Genomic DNA, 21341 nt, shown 5'->3' on the forward strand with positions numbered 1-21341 from the left:
TCAGGTCAAGGCCAGTGATTTTTTTCATGATAACATAGGATTCATCTCCTGAAAACCGAAGAGACCTGGTCTTACTCATGAGAGCAGTAAGTAGGTTCCTATATGAAATAACAAGAAATGTGCTACCAAAAGTTCTGTCTCCTCTCTCAGTTCTTTTACTATTTTAAGATCTACTTCTTAAAGAAATTACATAACTTTCCCATCACTCAGCCAAGCTGCCTAAATTCACCACCATTAAGATATTCATTATATTAAAGTATAGCATTATCAGCAATTCTTTTTTAAAATTCTCATATGCAATGGGAGTAAGACTCAAGAAGAAATATGCACATTCATGAAGGGAAAAATCTGTGTAGGTGGCATGGCCTGGCAAGCCTGTAGGCAGAGTCCCAGGATTATTCCAGTATACCAGGGGCCAAACTGGAGGCACAGGATGAGTAGAGAGAGTACAGATGGAGACAAGACAAAGATTGGAAGGTCTTTTATTTCTATTTATTTATTTATTTATTTATTTATTTATTTATTCATAGTAATTTCTGCACCCAATGGGGGGCTCAAACTCACAACCCCGAGATCAAGAGTCGCATGCCCTTCTGACTGAGCCAGCCAGGTGCCCCAAGGATTGTAAGGTCTTAGACTTGGTCTCATATGCTTTGCATAATAAACACACAGCAACATTTTTTACTCTCACAAATAAATATAACCTCATACAATTTTATTGACCAAACTGGCCCTTCACTCTGATCTTATTTTCTCACTGGGATAGCACTTTTTGACCTCTGATGGAATGGTACACCAAGGGTGGGGGATACTGGGAGTGCAGTGGTTTGCTTCAGGAAGGAAGGAGTGTTTTACCACTAGCATTGTTTACAATTACTGGACAGGGATGAGAAAACAGCAGACTGATTTTAGTGGCTTTCACTATTGCTTGTAAGTATGTTATAGATAATACTTCCCTTTTATTTTCTGTTTCTGTGAAAGACTACGCTCACCACACCCCACCTTGAAACCCACCACTCTGAGGCCTGTATTTCCAGAGTTTCTATTATGTATATACCTACATAAACTTTTCCTGTCTCCTCTTCCCAAAAGTGGGTTTATACTCTACATACTAAAAGGTAGATTGTGGATGCTTTCCATGTCAACAAATTTAGACCTACATCATTCATTTTTGTATGTTCCATACGGCTCTAATTCCCTCTTGATAGGCTTTTAGAAAATTTTCAGTTTCTTGATATTGTAAGCTGAGTTTCAACAGCAGTCTTGTATTTGCAACTTGGTACACTTATCTAATGTCATCCTGAATATACATTACCAGAGATAGAATCACCGTCCTGAAGGGGATGCATATTTTTGATATTTACTTCTACACTGCACTCCAGAAAGTTTCCTGTACTTTCCTCCATCATCAGCTGATCATGAGAGGGCCTGTTACCGTTTTTAAATGTCTGCTAACCCAATAAATGAAAACTATGCCATTCTTTGCATTTCTTGGAAGTCTGACAACATTTAACATTACTTTATTAATTTCTTATCATTTTTTTTACATTTTTAAAACTTGTAGCTGTGCCTGGATAAACTGTCTATTTTTTCTCTTTACCCATTTTTTTTCTCTATTGTGCCGTGGAGCAAATGTTCCAAAAGAGAGGGAAAAGATAATGAGCACAGATGTCACCTACTATATCAGACTACTTACATCCATCATATGAATTTGCAGATTTATTTTTTAAACATATGAAATTATATGAAAAATCATATGGCTCTATATTTCTACTAATGTAAATATTCCCCTCCCATAATGAGCCCTCAAAACTATTTGGAGGTGGCATGGCAAAACCTGTTATGTGCAGTCCATTTTTTTTTTTCTTTTCAAATTTTTACTTAAATTCCAGTTAGTTAATATACAGTGCAATGTTGGTTTCAGGAGTAGAATTCAGTGATTCATTCCTTATATACAATACCCAGTGCTCATCAAAACAAGTGCCCTCCTCAATACCCATCACTCATCTAGCCCATCCCCGACCCAGCTCCCTCCATCAACCCTCAGTTTGTTCTCTATCTCTGAGAGTCTTTTATGGTTTGTTTCCTTCTCTCCTGTATTTTTTTTATTCCCTTCCCCATATATTCATCTGTTTTGTTTCTTAAAGTCCACATATGAGTGAAATCACATGGTATCTGTCTTTCTCTGACTAACATTTTGCTTAGCATAATACACTTCAGCTCCATCCGTGTCTTTGCAAATGGCAAGATTTCATTCTTTTTCATGGATGAGTAATATTCCAATACATGTATGTGTACACACACACACACACACACACACCATATATACCACATCTTCTTCATTCATTAGTCAATAGACATTTGGGCTCTTTCCATAGTTTGGCTATTGTTGACAATGCTGCTATAAATATTGGGGTGTATGTACCCTTTCAAATCTGTACTTTTGTATCCTTTGGGTAAATACCTAGTAGCGCAATTGCTGAGTCATAGGGTAGTTCTATTTTTAACTTTTTGAGGAACCTCCATACTGTTTTCCAGAGTGGCTGTGCCAGTTTGCATTCACACCAGCAGTGCAAAAGGGTTCCCCTTTCTCTGCATCCTTTCCAACATCTGTTGTTTCCTGTGTTGTTAATTTTAGCCATTCTGACAGCTGTGAGGTTGTATGTCATCTTGGTTTTGATCTGTATTTCCCTGTTGATGAGTGATGTTGAACATCTTTTCATGTGCCTGTTAGCCATCTGTATGTCTTCTTTGGAAAAATGTCTATTCATGTCTTCTGCCCACTTCTTAATTAGATTATTTGTTTTTTGGGGTTTTGAGTGTGATAAGCTCTTTATAGATTTGGATACTAACCATTTATCAGATATATCATTTGCAAATATCTTCTACCATTCCATTTAGTGTAACACAATTACACTAAATTCATATCTTTCAATAATCAATCTGAATTTAAACGGACTAAATGCTCCAATCAAAAGACATAGGATATCAGAATGGATAAAAATTACAAGACACATTTATATGCTGTCTACAAGAGACTCATTTTAGACCTAAAGACACTTGCAGATTCAAAGTGAGGGAATGGAGAATTATCTATCATGCTAATGGACATCAAAAGAAAGCTGGAGTAGCCATATAGCCATACTTATATCAGACAAACTAGATTTTAACACAAAGACTTTAACGAGAGAAGGGCATTATATCATATTTAAGGAGTCTATCCATCAAGGATATCTAACAATTGTAAATATTTATACCCCCCCCCCAATTTAGAAGCATCTAAATATATAAATCAATTACTAACAAACATAAATAAGCTCATCAATAATAATATAATGATAGTAGGAGACTTTAACACACCACTTTCAACAATGAGCAGATTATTTGAGCAGAAAATCAACAAAGAGGGGCACCTGGGTGGCTCAGTTGGTTGAATGGCTGAATCCAGATTTCCGCTCAGGTTATGATCCCAGGGTCATGTGATCAAGCCCAGCATCAGGCTCTACACTAAGCATGGAGCCTGCTTGAGATTCTCTCTCCCTCTGCCCCTCTGCCCCACTCATGCACTCTCTCACTCTCTCTCCCTAAATTAATAAAAGAAAAAAGAAAAGAATCAACAAGGAAATAATAGCTTTGAGTGGCACATTGGACCAGATGGACTTAACAGATATATTCAGAACATTTTATCCTAAAGCAGCAGAATACGCATTCTTTTCTAGTACACATGGAACATTCTCCACCTCTTATTCTCGTCATCCCAGATGAGATCTCTCAACTACCTACTTTGTGAGATGAGGGCATAAGTTTCCCTGCCCTTCTGTCTGTGTTTCTTCACCCTCTTCTACTTTCCAAATTCTATTCTATGTAAATTTAATTTTATTCAGATACAAATAATAAATACTTTTTATTGATAATTTCTGACCACAAAAAAGGCTTTTGTGATTTTTCCACAATGAATTAGAAGAATTTAAAACCAATAAACATTAAATTATTGAATATATAGGTATTGTTTTTGAGCTAAGGAGTTTGGTAGGATTACATTTCATCCTCTGTGGGTCCAATAGTACTTTTTACGCTCATCAGTAGAGAGTGTTCTTAAGATTCTACTTTTATATTCCATCAACTATCTCCATCTGTTATGTGACTATTGGGACTCTTGTTTATAAGTGGCATGCAAAACAGCTCCAACTTAGAAAAAAAATAGTTACTCAAAAGAGTAGATCTGACTTAAGAAATGGCAAGAGACGGGCTCACACACTGTTAGCGTCTGGTTTCCAAAGACCAGATTCTCCATTTCATGGTTCAGCTTTGTTCTGCTCTAAATGGTGACTGTAGGACTTCCCTCCCTCATTTTGCTGAAATATACCCTCAAGTTTCTTCCTAAGATAGGATATTTGAGCTGTAAACTTTCTGAGTTCCCATTCATCAGAAAATATATTTATCTTATTTTCATGTTTTACTGGTTTCCTGCCTAAGTAGATGCTAGCTTGACAAACATTTTCTCTCAGAACCCTGAAAACAATATTCTGTCATTTTGCAGCATCTAGGCAGATATTGTTTGTTGTCTGCCTAATTCTTGCTACTTTTGTAGAAGACTTGTTTTTCTCTCTGGAAAAAATAAGAATTTTCTCTTTGAAGGGCCTGGGTGGCTCAGTTGATTAAGCATCCAGCTTTGGCTCAGGTCATGATCTCGTAGTTCATGAGTACAAGCCCCACATCAGGCTCCATGCTGACAGCTCGGAGCCTGGAGCCTGCTTCGGATTCTGAGTCTCCCTCTCTCTCTTCCCTCCCCTCACTCACGCTTTGTCTCTCTTTCTCTCAAAAATAAATAAACATTAGAAAAAAGAATTTTCTCTTTGAATATTCTGGACTGTCACAATTATGTATCTAGATGTGAGTCTTTTCTCATGTTTTATGCTGGGCATTTGGTTGGCCCTAAAAACTTATTTTATTCTTGAGCATTGGGAAATTCTCTTGTATTCATTTTGTATAACCCTTCTTCCTCTGCCTTCTTTGATCTTTCTTCCTCAAACTCATACTAAGTGGATATCATACTGGTTGAGTTTATATTCTATGTCTCTTACCTTCTCCATCATTTTATTCATCTTTTTATTTCTGTTCTGAGAGATTTCCTCAATTTTATTTCCTAAACCTATAATAATTTTTTTTTGGTTAAGCTTATTTATTTATTCATTTTGAGAGAGGAGAGAGAGGAGAGAGAGAATCCCAAGCAGGCTCCGGACCATCAGCACAGAGCCCGATGCAGGCATTGAACTCACTAACCGTGAAATCATTACCTGAGCCAAAACCAAGAGTCTGATGTTTAACCTATTGAGCCAACCAGACGCCCCTATAATGATTTTTTTTTGGCAATTATATTTTCAATATGTAAGGGTTTGTTGGAATGTTACTTTTTCATAAACTGGTGTCTGAACTATAGCAATATCTGGCTGAATCTCACTGAAGATGCTAATTCAAGCTTCTTTTTTTAAAATTTTTTTAATGTTTATTCATTTTTCAGAGACAGAGAGACAGAGCATAAGCGGGGAGGGGCAGAGAGAGAGGGAGACAGAATCTGAAACAGGCTCCAGGCTCTGAGCTGTCAGCACAGAGCCCGACGCGGGGCAGAACTCACGGAAGGCGAGATCATGACCTGAGCTGAAGTTGGACGTTTAAATGACTGAGCCACCCAGGAGCCCCCTAATTCAAGCTTCTTAATTTTTTTTATTTGTTTTCCATTTCCACTTTATTGAGGTATAATTGACAAGTAAAATTATAAGATATTTAAAGTGTACATCAAATTGTGGTTTATATACACAATGGAATACTACTTGGCAATGAGTAAGAATGAAATATGGCCTTTTGTAGCAACGTGGTCATACAGAGAAAGACAGATACCATATGTTTTCACTCTTATGTGGATCCTGAGAAACTTACCGGAAGACCATGGGGGAGGGGAAGGAAAAAAAAAGGAAAGGTTAGAGAGGGAGGGAGCTAAAACATAAGAGACTCTTAAAAACTGGAGAACAAACTGAGGGTTGATGGGGGATGGGAGGGAGGGGAGGGGGGTGATGGGTATTGGGGAGGGCACCTGTTGGAATGAGCATTGGGTGTTGTATGGAAACAAATTTAACAATAAATTTCATATTAAAAAAACCCACAAAGTTCAGATTTTGCTAAAAAATAAAAAAATAATAAAAATAAATAAAGTGTACATCATGGTGATTTGATATACATATACATTGTGGAAGGAGTCCTTCTATCTAGTTAATTCATCCATCACCTCATTTCTCTGTTTGTGTTTGAGAAAATTTAAGTTCTACTCTTAGGAGATTTCAGTTATACAACACAGTGTTATCACCTATAGTCAGTATGATTTACGTTAGATCCTCAGACCGCATTTACTTTGCAGCTGGAAATTTGTACTCTTTACCAACCTCTCCCTATTTCCCCCAGCAACCACTTTTCTGCTCTTTTTCTAGGAGTTTGACTTTTTTTCCTCTTATCTTTTTTCTTTGAGCCTTCACGTTTAAGTGATACTATGCAGTATTTGTCTTTCTCTGTCTAGCTTATTTCACTTGGCATAACGCCCTCCAGGTGCGTCCATGTTTTTGCAAATGGCAGGATTCCTTCTTTTTTATTGTTGTATAATACTCCATTGTACATATATACCACAATTCCGTAACCATTGGTCTCTTGATGAACACTTAGGTTGTTTTCATATTTTGACTATTGTAAATAATGCAATGTACTGGGAGTGCAGACATCTCTTTGGTACCTGTTTTCATTTCCTCTGCATATGTAGCCAAAAGTGTGATTGCTGAATACAAACTTTTTTTTAATGGTTGTCTTTTGTTCTCAGAATTATATCTGTGGTCACTTTTTCTATTTTCCTTGTCTGTCTTTTTTTTTCCTATTTATTCTTCTTAGTGTCTTTACTTTTTCTTGCATGTTTTAGGGTTTTGATTCTTCTTTTTTAAAAAAAGGTATTTTTTTTGTCTACTTATTCTCATTTTTGTAGCAGATGTAAGAATAGGGTAAGAATGAAGAGACCCTACTATGCAGGCAGAGCTTATTGGCTGATGGGTTTGTTTACAGAAAAGAGGTCAGGAAGCCAATAAGCCAGAAGACTGGATCTACTCTGTTGCACTGACTCCCAGTTAGTGCCTCTAGTACCCTTCATCATCAGTAGTTTAATATCTCTTAAAATTAAATCTTCTACTGGGGAGCCTGAGTGACTCAGTTGGTTAAATGTCTGAGGTCAGCTCAGGTCATGATCTCGCGGTTCATGAGTTTGAGCCCCGTGTCGGGCTCTGTGCTGACAGCTCAGAGCCTGGAGCCTGCTTCAGATTCTGTGTCTTCCTCTCTCTGCCCACCCCCCACTTGCGCTTTCTCTTTGTCTCTCAAAAACAAATAAACATTCAAACAAATAAATATATCTTTTTGCCTGGACTAAATGCTCAGCGTCAGAATTGTTCTACATCTGGAGGTGAAGAGTCTATCTATGGATGTTCAACTTGTACCCTTTACTGCAGCCCCATTTCTCTCTCCAACCTCAAGGGTAAATGCTATCTCTATTTTTGAACTGTTTCATGGAAGTTCCTTTCTAAGTGTGTCCAGGGAGTTGCTATTTCTTTTCTGTTTCATCCACTGATGATACTGTCCCTGTTCCCTCTAGTGTAGCATGCCTTATCCTTTTTTCCCTTACAATCAGTCTAATGGAGTTTCAGAAGGCAAAGAAATTGATGTATATGTTCAGTCTACTGTCTTGAATTGGAAATTTCTTCAACTCTTTTCTAAAGTGTTTAGAATGTGACTCAGGGTATTTTTCCCCTCTCCCCAAGTATTACCATAATTTGAGGTAAATCATGTTCCTAGATAGATATCGCAAATGACACCATACATTCTTTTGCCAACTACTTTTCCAGTTATGTCATTCCTTTCCTCTATCTTGGCCACCCATCTCTGTATCCACACAAGGATACAGGTCCTTGTCAGCACCTTGAACTGAAATCTTAAATTGAAACATTCTGCTTTCTGGTAACAACTTTTATTTCCCACACTATCACTCAATACCTGCTTTTGGCCTCGTCAAGATATGTGGCTTTTTAGCCCATTTAATTTCTTCCTTCTGTTTCACCTCCTCCTAGATCCAGCCTTGATTACACATCCCATCACTGTACCTATATATACTCTCCTGTCAGAATCTTAAACATGAGCCAATCAAATTGTGTTATGGAATAAGATGTGTTCATGTCCCATCTCTACCGCCGACATGGCTTAGGAGCACAAGATTATAAGCTGTGTGACTTGGGGAAGTTACTTAAACTTTCTGTACACCCATGTTCTCATCTTTAAAATGAGGATAATGGTATTACTGATGTTCTGAGGATCAGATGAGACAGTTATATATGAGGTCAGCCTCAATAAAAGTGTTCAATAAACATTAGACAGAGTAATAATATTCTCTAATTTAAAAATATTAATGAAATCGCAGTGTGCTTTAATAAGTTGTATTGACATATATGAAATGCTTACTCATTCAATTTATACAATTTAGTCAGTCTTTCTTGATTGAGCATTTCTAAGGAGATATAATATTTACATATTTAAACTACATCAAGGCACCCAAAGAAGTGGGTTATTTCTCTAATTTTTTTTTCCTAAGCTAACTTTGATAGTTAACTCTCTGCATGTCCAAGGAGAACTTGCCCTAATTATTATATTTGGAACCACTGATGTCTAATTATAACATCTATCAAGGTAGTAGTTACCAATTACAAACTGGGAGGCATATTGCCTCATACTCTCCCTTATATAACGATTGTGGTTTTAGGAAATAGACCAGATTCAAAGAGTGATTTAAACTCTGGCACTGTTATGCTGTTATGCCACTTTCAGATCTATAGTTGTGGATAGCTATTATGAGCTTTGAAGATCTCAGGAATCTTTCAGCTTGGATCTCAAAATCTCTTTGATGATGGGATTCTGCTGAATCCCTTAATTTTGACAGGTCCCTGAAGGAAGACCTTTTAGCCCCAGGCAATAATTATTGCTTTGATTACTAGATCTTCATTTTATTTTTTATTTTTTTTAAACGTTTTTATTTATTTTTGAGACAGAGAGAGACAGAGCATGAATGGGGGAGGGTCACAGAGAGAGGGAGACACAGAATCTGAAACAGGCTCCAGGCTCTGAGCCGTCAGCACAGAGCCCGACGCGGGGCTCGAACTCACGGACTGTGAGATCATGACCTGAGCCAAAGTCGGACACTCAACCGACCAAGCCACCCAGGCGCCCCTAGATCTTCATTTTAATAAAACTAACCAAATTTATATTTTGGACCCTATCCCTGTAGGGTGAGACTGTGATCTTTTAAGACATACATAACAATTTGAAGATGTGAGAATTGTGCATATTTTAATGATAATGATTCTACTATCATACTCTTAAAATATGTCTGAATAGAGAATCAGTGAGATGTCAATTAAATTAAAAAAAAAATATTTGTTACTATTGAACCAACTTCAGGAGCTATTGCAAAAAAACAATGTAATATGTTAACATTGGGTCCTGTTGGAATCTTGGGTAAGTTAACTAATTTGTCTGGGCTCCATTTTCTAGTCAGTAAAATGAGTTTTGATTATGAGTTAAATAAAATAACGTACTAAAGCTCTTTGTATATACCACCGAACTAGAAATATTTATTGAATCTAAGGTATCAGATGGGCAGGTGTGGCCTTCTTAAGAGAAAATTCTTATTTTATAAAAATCAAGGCTTATGTGGACTCCACTCCTGTCCTCATACCCCTTACTTATAATTTGCCATTAAATAATCTGTCTTAGATTTTGGTTAATAAATGTATCTCTTTTTATCTTCCTACCCCCAAATAACGAGAGACAGCATCCTTATTCACGCCTTCAGCATGGTCTTACTGCCATTCACTCTCTACAGGTGTATCACTGGCTGTGCTTTCTAGGAAAACATCTACATCAAAATCATTTTTGGCAGATGCACAGTGGCTACTGCTGAACAGGTCTATAAATCTGTTTTAGTAAGCTAAAGGTTTACATTATAGTCAACTTTCCCAGTGGGCCTATCAGAAAGTAGTCATATTCCAAATTAAGCCTCAGAAAGCCCATCTTTGGGGAAAAGCTCAGTTGAGCCTCTATTATCCTAATTCTTGCTCTTAGTTTTATATAAGCCAAAGTCATACTTTCCATTTTTGTTGCATTTGAGTAGATCCAGAGTCACTTTCTGAAAAACGTCCAGTCCTGACAAAAACTAGACTTACATTAAGGATATCAAACATGGTGTGTGGACTTTCTGACTCCTCCTGCGTTTATGTGGAAGTCAACAGCCCATCAGGGGTCTCTTGCTTACTAAGCGCAAACCCAGCCTCAGGCTCATTCTCAGCAAGAGCTCCCACAAGGCAAAAGAAATGAATATGTAAGAACTTGCCAGTCCTGCTTATACTAGAAAGTAAGCTCCCTGAGGACAGACCTGTTTTCCTGACATACATGCTGACTGGATATTAACTCACTGTATAAAATAAGAATGGTGGTCATTTTTCCTAATATTTAAAAAACTGTTAGCATAAATATTTTAATATTCACTCTGAAAGAAGAAAAAGCCAGTAAAGATGTTATAATATTAAAAGGATCCAAATTTTGTTTGGATGAAACCTAGAACGCTTACAGTATCTCAAAGGGATGGACATGTACAGTTCTATTAAAGCAACATGTCCCTAACCCATGGAATCGCATGGGAAAAACTCTTGACATCTTTACTTCTGTAGTTGGTCTTATTTTTCTAAAAACAGGTTTAAACCAGTAAGGATTTTCCAGAAGTTGCAGTTTGAATCACCAACTTTCCAAGGAAAAAATAAACAAAACTAAATAAACATATTTCAGCCTCATAATACCCACTCACTAACAGTTTCAACTTAAATTTGTTCCTCTTAAAGCACCCCAATTTCTCCATAGAACCTACCAGTTGGGTCTCTTGTGGACACCCACACTTGGCTGCAATCCTAAGTGGTACTCAGACTAGATAAGTGTCAGTGTATATTTAATTGCTAAAGCGAATAGTTTCCATTTTAATTACACCCTAATCATTTATTACAGTCAGTCTTCAGAATGTAAAGTCTTGGAAATAACACACTAAAAAGTACTTGTGGACTCTGGGGCTTTGGCAGGCTGTAACAGAACTTATGAGAACATGTTGTGTGAATTTTCCAAAGGAGGCAATCAGAGAGGACCCACACGGGAGCTGTTCATTTGGAACCTAGCTGGTGGCTTTTATCTCAGGTTTGAGGATCTCACAATCAAAGGATATGACTGCAACTATAGAGCATAACCAGGATATTACTCTTAATCATTGCTTCAGTTTGTAAAGGATTCGCCCCATCAACTGCAAAAGAGGGCGACTCATCTAGAATCCGGGTGGCTACATCTCTCTGCCAGTAAGTGCTGAATGACTCATTTTCCTCAACAGAATTTTCATAAGACTGGAATCCAGGGAGGGATGTCTGGAGAATGTCTGAAAGGAAGTTCACAAGCCACTGTCCTGCTGTTTGCTGGAGAGAGTCTCCCATGGTAGTCAGGCCAGCTGACTAAAGCAAACAGCAACAGATTTCAGTATAGTTTCCTCATTATCTTTCACGAACAACCCATGAAATGTCACCATGAAGGTTGTTTGAGTCAGGTTGAGAACATTATAAACTTCCAGAAAAGCAAATCGTTGGTGGAAAAAAAAAAAGACACAGTAGGTTAACAACTGTGTTTACGTGGAACCACAGAATCTATCCAAGTGAACTGCACTGAGCCAGCCAGAAAACTCCAAGAAACTGTTGTATGCATGCATTTTTTAAAAATTCAGTCAACCATCTTTCTGGTCTGTTGAATTGACCAGTTCTTTGGAATTATATGGATTTAGCCAAAAGGAAATTGTACTTAAGACTTACTTCTATTTTCAAATGCTTTTTTATTTGTTTTAGAGGCTTTATAATTACTAAATGGTCTTCTCTCTCAGAATATATTCTGAGATGGGAGCAGAAATATCACTTTTGCAAAGCCATTTCCATTCTTCCAAAGGTCTGCTGGTAAATTATTCTTACTGATCTTTCCATCTTTCTGGCCTGTGCATACACACCTAACCCATACTAAATTTCACCAGATGGCATTTTATTTCTTTAAAGTAAAGCAGTCGTGGGTTTAGACAGTTGAATTTTTAAACTTCTGTATTTACTGAAAGTGCATATGGTGCTATATGGACAAAGAAATTGTGCTGAAAGAAAAACATTTCTGTCCGCAAGTACCTCATAATCTCCCAGGGGAAGAAAAATGTGCAGTTATGTGGTGTATGTCTCATAAAATCTTCTATGGCTTTAATTTTCTTTCTCTGCAAAAAAAAAAAAATAGGCATATATATATTGTATGTACCTGGAAGTTATACTATTTTAAATTATTTCGGTTGCAAATTAAAAGTTTATACTTGCCAAAGTGATCCATGAGCGATTTCTAGAAGAAAATGAAACATAAACCCAAACTTGTTAAAAAAAAAATAAAACTAAAACCTCTGTATGTCAACGTAAGCAGATGTTGGTGTAGAATTTACAAGGATGAGAAGGCTATAAAACCTCCCTTGAGCCACTCACAGTTCATTTTAAGGCCAAGAACGCCCCCAAAATCTGTTTCTAATTTTACAGAAATCTTTTGAAATTTGGCACGGTATTCAAAAGTCCGTGGAAAGAAAAAAAAAAAAAAACCTTGTCCTAGCTTCAGCTTCCAACTCTGAAGACAGACTTGCTGCTTTTCAACGGTTTTCACAGATCCAGTGACCCACGCTGTGAAGTCAGCTAACTTTCAAAAACATCTGGAAAAATGAAGGTTAGTATATGCAGCCTCAGGTATTGCTAAAGAATGAGGACTAGCTGGGTTGAGTTTGATCAGAGTTTTCTGTTGTTTAGAAGGTAAAGATTTATACATAAGTATGCACTTCCTGGAGTGGGTTGGGAGGGAGAGATTGTTCTGAATATATTGCAGAAACATTTGTTCTGGCCGAGCTGGAAGAATTCCAGCAATTATAGCCAGATCAGTGGAAAACAATCAAAAGCTTTGTGGGGAGGGAGAAATAGGATTAAGGTGTAAACAAAATCTTGCCATTTCTACTTCCTAGCAGAAACTGTGCATCTGTCAATTTTCTTTATTTTATGTAGATATGGTTAAAAATTGTATTTGGAATTGCCACCTCTGCTGTTCTTGCTTTGCTGGTGATGTGCATTGTCTTACGTCCTTCAAGAGGTAAGAATTTTCTCTGTTTTGCTCTCTCTCTGCTTAGGATAGCTTGGAAAGTGCACTAATGCATGGTCGCAAGTGATCGAACATTTCCTAAGTGTCTATTTCCCAAAGTAAGTCTGTTATTTCTAAGAAGACATAGAGGCTCACAGAGATGTTGTTGAGCAACCAGAAATACTGAGGAATTTAAGGCACAAGTAGGAAGGGATTTCCAGTATTACTTCAGCAATAGAAAAGCCTAAGCACTATTCCGTATCACTCCCCCCACACACCCGCCAACAATATATGCTAAGTTACAAGTTTGGACAGGCCTTTAGAGAAAATATTTTTAACTAACATTGCTTTTCATTATCGGATTCGCTTATGGAAAATAAAGTAAGAATGGAAAAGTCAAAACAGAGCCTATGGGGTTTTGTATTACGAATCGTTCTAAAAATTTAAGAAGGCAGTGGAAAATAGATATCACAGGAATAGCTGTGTAGAAAAGGTGGAATTGTTGCTCTGGATGCAGTAGCAATGAAAAATCAGATTAGAAGACTATCATCAAGTGAGCATTATGTCTAGTGATAAATTGATCCTTTTAAAAGATTAACATTGATCTCAATTTGCTGTAAGTTGGAAGATAGTGTGAACTGATATTGGGACTAGTCTGAATTTAAATTAAGACTGTCTACAAATAATCCAGTGATATTAGGGGAATAAGTTTTTATGAAACAGTTGATGAAGAGAAGCTCAAATTCTAAAATAGGAAAAATATCACAACAATAACAGGTCTTGAGTGTTGGGATCTCGGGAAAGGAGAAAAGTTTGTACTAATAAATATCAAAAGCTTATGATAGCTAAGATGGGAAACATTTTTGGTTACAGGTTAACTGACGATAAATGCAGACCAGCGGTAAGCCTTTAGCTAAAAAAATGATCTGTTGCTTTAAAAAAACAAAATAGAAAAATATTTTGAAAAATTCAAAATGTTACTGGGATTTTCACAGAACTATAAAATGAAGAAGTTAGTCAATAAGATGAAAGCAGTGTTCTTAGATCTTCAGTGGTAATCTTTAGTCCTTATTCCTGCTATCTTCTGGCACTGATTATTCTTAGGCTGCTGAGATGTGTGTGCCCATCCATATTTTTCATATGTTTTTTCAAATTAAAATTGTTTTCAGACGAGTGTCTCACCTCAAAGGTTTTGGGCCATATTTCCCTCATACTATTAATTGTCAGATGGTGGATTAGGTCTAAGTGACCTGTTGAATGCTAATCCGTTCAAGATTAACTCCTTATTTTGAGAGAAACTCACCAGTACTTGAAATCAACACTTTGCTCCCCCCAAAATTAATGTTCTGAGAACAAAAAGTGTGTAGATATTCTTCTGAGCTTGCCGCCATGTCCACAAGCAAGATTGGATTGCATTGGCACTTTGCAGTTTAACCCATAATTTTTAATAACAAACATACTATGGTTATACATTTATAAAAAGCATACAACACATAGACATTTGTGTAGTTGTATACGATCTCAATCATTACCTTCTTCCCAAGGTTAGATATGTATATTACACACATAAATATGTTATAATCTACATATATATTTGAAGTCCTATCATTTGTAACATAGTTGTCCATTTCAACCAACAAGATTAGTCTCCGAGCAAAGTAATTTCTTGAAAGAGTGAAATAATCAAATTAAACTTTAGATAAAATTTTATTACTCATTGAACAACAGAAAAATCACACACAAAAAAAGCTGAGAACTGTATCTTTTGTATCCATGATACCATTCTTTTTCTATTCTAAGTTGGCTGAAGCACTTCTCAGAATTGCCACTTCAATAACTTGCACATGGGACAATTCGTTGCCTTACTTTTCTGAGCAGGAACAGGTTTGAAGTTTTCCTTCCCTCAAGTCAGTGTATAGGCAGCCCCGATGCTAAGCACATCCTTCTGACCTCCCTCCTGTCTTCTCACCTCACTCCTTAATCATCCTAGATTCAGAACTTCGCTCTCACATCTGTCCGGTGCCTGGTCAGAATAGCATCTAAGGTAATAAGGCAGGAGGAGAAGGGAAGGAGGAACAGAGAATTCAATGCCAAGTAAGCTTCCAGTTAGCCTTCTCACACTTCCTCAGAAATACCATTACCTCACATTGGCCTCAAGTGCCCTCGTATTCTTAGCCCAGGGTTTCTGTGCCAGTATAAGAACAGTTTTCCTTTGAGAAACTTAAACACCCACTTAAGAAACATTGGTTTGCTTATTTATTAATTACCGAATTGAGTCCCACCAATGACCTGCCCATCATTGTGCCAGTTACTGGGGAAACAAAGATGCAGTGGTCTAGATTTCCTTCTTAAATGCAAGGTAAAAACCCACTGTGGATGCATAGTCATCACCACCAGAGGAGATTTCTGCCAATCCCCACCAGGTCTCAGTGACAGAAGGAGAGAGATGGGCTTTTCCACACAGGGAGAAGGTCCCAGGAACACAAGCCTCAGTTCTAAAAGAGCTGTGGAGGAATTAGGCAGGATTTTAGGAAAAATAGAAAATGTAGTAGTGAAATGAAAAGATCCATTTACATCACTCACATAATAATAAAAACAAGGGACAACATTTTTGGATACTTCCAAAATTTCCCATTTTTATTTTCACCAAATGGGAAATTCATAGGATTTTCTATCCCTTAGCCCAAGGCTATCCCCCTTGGCCTCAGCTGACTCTCCTTTCAGCGATGCCCTTTCTAGTCTCCTGACTCTATTCTTTTTCTCTCTTCTTCCCAAGCATCGCTCCACTTCTCTTGTGAAGATGCAATGAGGCCAAGAATGAAACTAACCTTCCCCCTGTTTTCGCCAACCCCAAAGACAAATGCACAGATCTTGTTACAAGAGATTTCAAGAGATAAACACAAACCCACAAAAAAAACCTAGAATTGGAAAGTGATAGAAGTTCCAGAATTTCTTTTTTTTTTTAATGTTTTATTTTTGAGACAGGGAGAGACAAAGCATGAACAGGGGAGGGTCAGAGAGAGGGAGACACAGAATCTGAAACAGGCTCCAGGCTCTGAGCTGTCAGCACAGAGCCCGACGCGGGGCTCGAACTCACAGACCACAAGATCATGACCCGAGCCGAAGTTGGCCGCTTAACCGACTGAGCCACCCAGGCGCCCCTAGAATTTCAAGAGTAAATTCTATATGGCCTTCCTTGCCTCATAATTTACACTCTCAGAATTCCTGGACCTGATTTGTATAAATTGTGTGTGATAGGAAAGGTGGGCATGCAATGCCCCTCCCCTAAACTTCTACTGCGTGTAGAGTTCCCCACATGATAATGAGCAAATGCTCCACAAGTATTAGCTATTATTTTTTGTTTATGATTTTAATATAGAATAGCTACTGAAATAGTGACAGCCAGAATTTTATTGTGTTCTTCATCCTAACATACATGGCAAGTAGGCCGTCGATGTATTCCAATTTCAACAGTGTTCTCCGTTCTGAGAGTAGGGAGTCTTTACCCCTGGGTACCATCCCTGTTCTTATCCCTCACCTCCTTGAACGAAAAACAAGTATTTTTCAGAAACTTTTGTGCACAACCCACTCATATAGGACACTAGCAGCATTGGCGCAAAAGGAAGAAGATAAAGGAAATTGGAAAGGGAGGTGCAGAATAAAACTGAAGAAAAGAAAAAGAGAGGGAGAATGCAGTGTGGAGAAGTTGAAAGTTCTCCTGGGCAGTGCCTCCAGGATCTCTCAGTGGAAGGAGAACCATTGGAAGTCCAGCCTCAGATGTCCCTGAAATCCTCTGTCTACCTTTAAACATTTTGCCCCTTTTTGCTGTTTTGGGGTTGGCAGTGTTTTATACAAATTTGTATTAGTTGCCAATTTTTAAGAATCAGAAGATTTCACATAAAAATCTTAGATTTTTTACTCCACTTTAAATATTAGATCTGGCAACATTGGGCCCATGGTAACCGTTAGTTGAAAAGTAGGTGCTCTCTTTAGATGGGCAATGCATTCTCCAGTCTGCCACAGACCATACAACTTCCCATTTTATTGTGCACAGGACACCATATTCATTTACAATATCTGCCCGACTTCTGAAAACAGTTGGATTTTTAACCCTTGGACTGACTGAAGCATATGATTCCTCCTAGGATTAAAACTAGTAATCTACGGGGTGCCTGGGTGGCTCAGTCAGCTAAGTGTCTGACTCTTGGTTTCAACTCAGGTCATGATCTCACGGTTTGAGTTCAAGCCCCACATTGGGCTTTGAGCTAACAATACAGAGCCTTCTTGGGATTCTCTCTCTCCTTCTCTCTCTGCCCCTCCCCTGCTCGTCCTCTGTTTCTCTCACAAAATAAATAAATAAACCTAAAAATTTTTTAAAAATAACAGTCTACTAAATATGAAAAACCTGAGATTAGCAGCCTAAAGTTATCCAATATCCACAACATCCAGTCCACTGTGGCTCCCTGACATGTCAATTATTTGTCCAACGATTATTTGTTAAACACCTTCCAAATAACTGCCACTAGTCTAGGGCATGGATGACAAGATCTCCATCCTTAAGAAAGAGCAGTCTGATGATAAGCAAATAAATATCCAAGATAGTTCAATTTCTTAAAAATGTTACCTAGAACAAGTAGAGTGAGGGTTGTATTGACATCTAGGACTGCCATAACAAAATACCACAGGCTGGGTGGCTTAAAAAACAAAACTTTAGGGGCACCTGGGTGGCTCAGTCGGTTGAGCGTCCGACTTCGGCTCAGGTCATGATCTCGCGGTCTGTGAGTTCGAGCCCCGCATCGGGCTCTGTGCTGGCAGCTCAGAGCCTGGAGCCTGCTTTCGATTCTGTGTCTCCCTCTCTCTCTGCCCCTCCCCTGCTCATGCTCTGTCTCTCTCTCTGTCAAAAATAAATAAACGTTAAAAAAAAAAAAAAAACAAAAAAAAAAACAAAAAAAAACACAAAACTTTATTTTGTCACAGTTCTGGCGGCTGGAAGTGCAGGATCAAGGTGCAGACAGGTTTGGTTTTTTTGGAAGCTTCCCTTCTTCGCTTGTAGATGGCTGTGTCCTCACATGGCCCTTTCTCTATGCACACACACTCCTGGTGCCTCTTCCTCTTCTTATAAGGACACCAGTTATATTGGATTAGGGCTCCACCATTATGATTTTATGTAACCTTAATTATGTACCTCTTTAAGGGCACTGTCTCCAAATACAATCACATCAAAGGTTAGAGCTTCAGTCTTTGAATTTTGGGGGACACAATCCGGTCTGTAAAGAAGGTCATCAATGAGCCTCCTCTGAGATGACAATTGGGCTGCGACCTTAAGGACAGGGGGGTTACAATCCTCCAGCCAAGGATAAATCCTCAAGGCAGAGGGAGATGCAGGCACAAAGTCCCTGAAGCAAGAAAGTGTTCAAGAAGTTCAAGGAATCAAAAAGAGAATGATAGCTGTGAGGTCAAATTGTGTAAACCAGTTAGCACAGGAAAATATGTATATACACCTATGTTTACAGTTATACACACACCTATATAAAATCTATAGTGATTGCTTCCTTAGCTAGGTAATGCCTTATATAATTCACTTCAGAAGATATCTGAAGCCATAGACAATTTGGAAAGAACCGAAATCAGTATTTTTCAAGAAATATAATTTAGGATGTCTGCATTTTAGGCAAAAATCCACAGTTGGTAATATTACTATTACTACTACTATAACCTCCGTCATCACTGTTTGTAAAATCAGATACATGTGAGACGAAATCATCTTCAAAGGAGATGTGAATATGTTTTTAGGGCTTGAAATTTTCCCAGTATCAACATTCAGAACTGTGAAACAGACTCCCTCAAACATCTAAGAGTTTTAAGCTTATTTTTTCACTGTTCTTTTGGAGGAAATATGGGCAAGTCTGAAGGATTGAGGAAAAGGTTCAGAAAGTTCATGGACATGAAAGAGCTTTTGAGTTGAGCATAAACAAATCAACTTTGCAGATTATATTTCTGTAATTTGCACTTGGATTTTTAAATCACAGAAGATGAATCTTGGCAAACTTTCAATGAGTTTTGCCAAATTTTAAATAATATAGAAAATAATCCGTGTTTGGATGAGTCCCATCATGCAGAGGAGTTTACCTGTCTCTGATTTCCAAAGGGAATTGTGTTACAACTTACACAAGAACTTCTAGTCACAGATATACTTGGAAAAAAAACCTCTAAAGCTCAAATCAGGTTTGTGTATTTGGGGATAAAAGTTTTTAAGAACCAGAGACAGTCAAACTGAGTCTTAAAATATATTGTAATAATTAGCACAGTAGGCACAAATTGAAATGATTTTCCATAGGATAATCAAACACGAGCCAATCTTTTGTTTAAAATTTATTCCCACGGGGCGCCTGGGTGGCTCAGTCGGTTAAGCGGCCGACTTGGGCTCAGGTGATCTCGCGGTCCATGAGTTCGAGCCCCGCGTCGGGCTCTGTGCTGACAGCTCAGAGCCTGGAGCCTGTTTCAGATTCTGTGTCTCCCTCTCTCTGACCCTCCCCCGTTCACGTTCTCTCTCTGTCTCAAAAATAAATAAATGTTAAATAAATAAATAAATAAATAAATAAATAAATTTATTCCTCATTTATATGCAAAGCAAAGAACTTATTTTTCATTTCAGTATCTTTGTGAATTAATAAAAATTATGTAGTAAAAACAGAATAACTGACAACTGTTATTAACCTTTATTCCTATTAATCATAAAAAGAATATGACTGCTTAGTATCTAAATTAAATTTTTTCATATAGGTTATGATTTTATACTTGGTAGAAAAACTGATGTAATAGAATATGTAAAATTAAAAAAAATTAACGTCTATTTATTTATTTGTTTATTTATTTATTTTGAGAGAGAAAGAGAGCACAAGCAGGGGAGAGGCAGAGAGAGAGGGACACACAGAGTCCGAAGCAACTCCAGGCTCTGAGCTGTCAGCACAGAGCCCCACGCGGCCCTGAACCTAGACTGGGAGATCATGACCTGAGCTGAAGTCGGACACTCAACCGACTGAGCCACACAGGCACCCTTGATGTGATAGAATCTTTAAAGTAACAGGATGAAAAGACTGTATGCCAAAAAATCAGGTAACATATATAAAATGGAAAAATTTCTAGAAAGATACAAACTCCCCAAATTTACTCAAGATTAAGTGGAAATCTGAATAGAACTATAAGAACTAAAGAGATTGATTTAGTGATTTTAAAACTTCCAACAAAGAAAACCCCAGGCCCAGATGGCTTCACTGGCAAATGCTACCAAACATTTAAAGAAGAATTATTACCAATCTTTCACAAACTTTTCCAAAAATAGAAAAGAATGCCTCTCAATTCATTCCACAGGCCGGTATTAGCATGACACCAAAACCCATACAAAGATGTCACAAGAAAAAAAGTTACAGACTAATATCTCTCAGGAATATAGATGAAAAAAATCCTCAACAAAATACTAGGAAACCAAATTCAGTTATGTTTAAAGGATTATATAGCATTACCAAGAGGAATTTATCCCAAGAATGTTGGTTTAACATCCAAAAATCAATTACTATAATAAACTGTATTAATGGAAAAAAAAAAAGACAAAAACCACGTGATTATCTCAATGGACACAGGAAAAATTTAAGGAAATCTAACACTCTTTCATTGTAAAAGCACTGAGCAGACTAAAGATAGGAGGAATTTCCTCTATCTGATCAAGGTCATCTACAAACATTCACAGCTAACATCACAGTGCTATAAGATTCAGTGCTTCCCCCCTAAGATCAAGAACAACACAGCATGTCTTCTCTCACCACTTCTGTTCCATATTTTTTGATGGTTGTAACCAGGGCAATTAGGTAAGGAAAAGAAATAAAAAGGATCCAGACTGGAAAGGAAGAAATAAAATTATCTCTATTTGCAGATGATATAATATGGTTTATAGAAAATCTCAAGGAATTCACCAAAAGAAAATTATTCAAACAACTTAGAAAAGTTGCAACTTTAGAAAATAATAACAACTTCAGAAAAGTTGCAAGACA

At 37.6% G+C, this 21341-nt stretch overlaps 1 protein-coding gene across 2 annotated transcripts in view; it reads left to right on the forward strand.

The window, feature by feature from the left end:
• The first annotated feature begins 12756 nt into the window (after positions 1-12756).
• Positions 12757-21341, forward strand: part of FAP (fibroblast activation protein alpha) — a 74498-nt gene continuing 65913 nt past the window's right edge. The window contains exons 1-2 of one of the 2 annotated variants that reach the window (XM_019457750.2): positions 12757-12891; positions 13221-13305. In XM_019457750.2, the coding sequence (XP_019313295.1) occupies positions 12886-12891; positions 13221-13305 (91 nt within the window). In that variant the 5' untranslated portion in view covers positions 12757-12885. Of the gene's footprint in view, positions 12892-13220; positions 13306-21341 lie in introns of those variants that run through there. The other variant, XM_019457758.1, reaches the window with a different exon arrangement.

This window comes from Panthera pardus, unplaced genomic scaffold, assembly GCF_024362965.1.
Source record: "Panthera pardus isolate Hobbes unplaced genomic scaffold, ASM2436296v1 HiC_scaffold_10, whole genome shotgun sequence".
NCBI classification, from domain to species: Eukaryota; Metazoa; Chordata; class Mammalia; order Carnivora; family Felidae; genus Panthera; species Panthera pardus.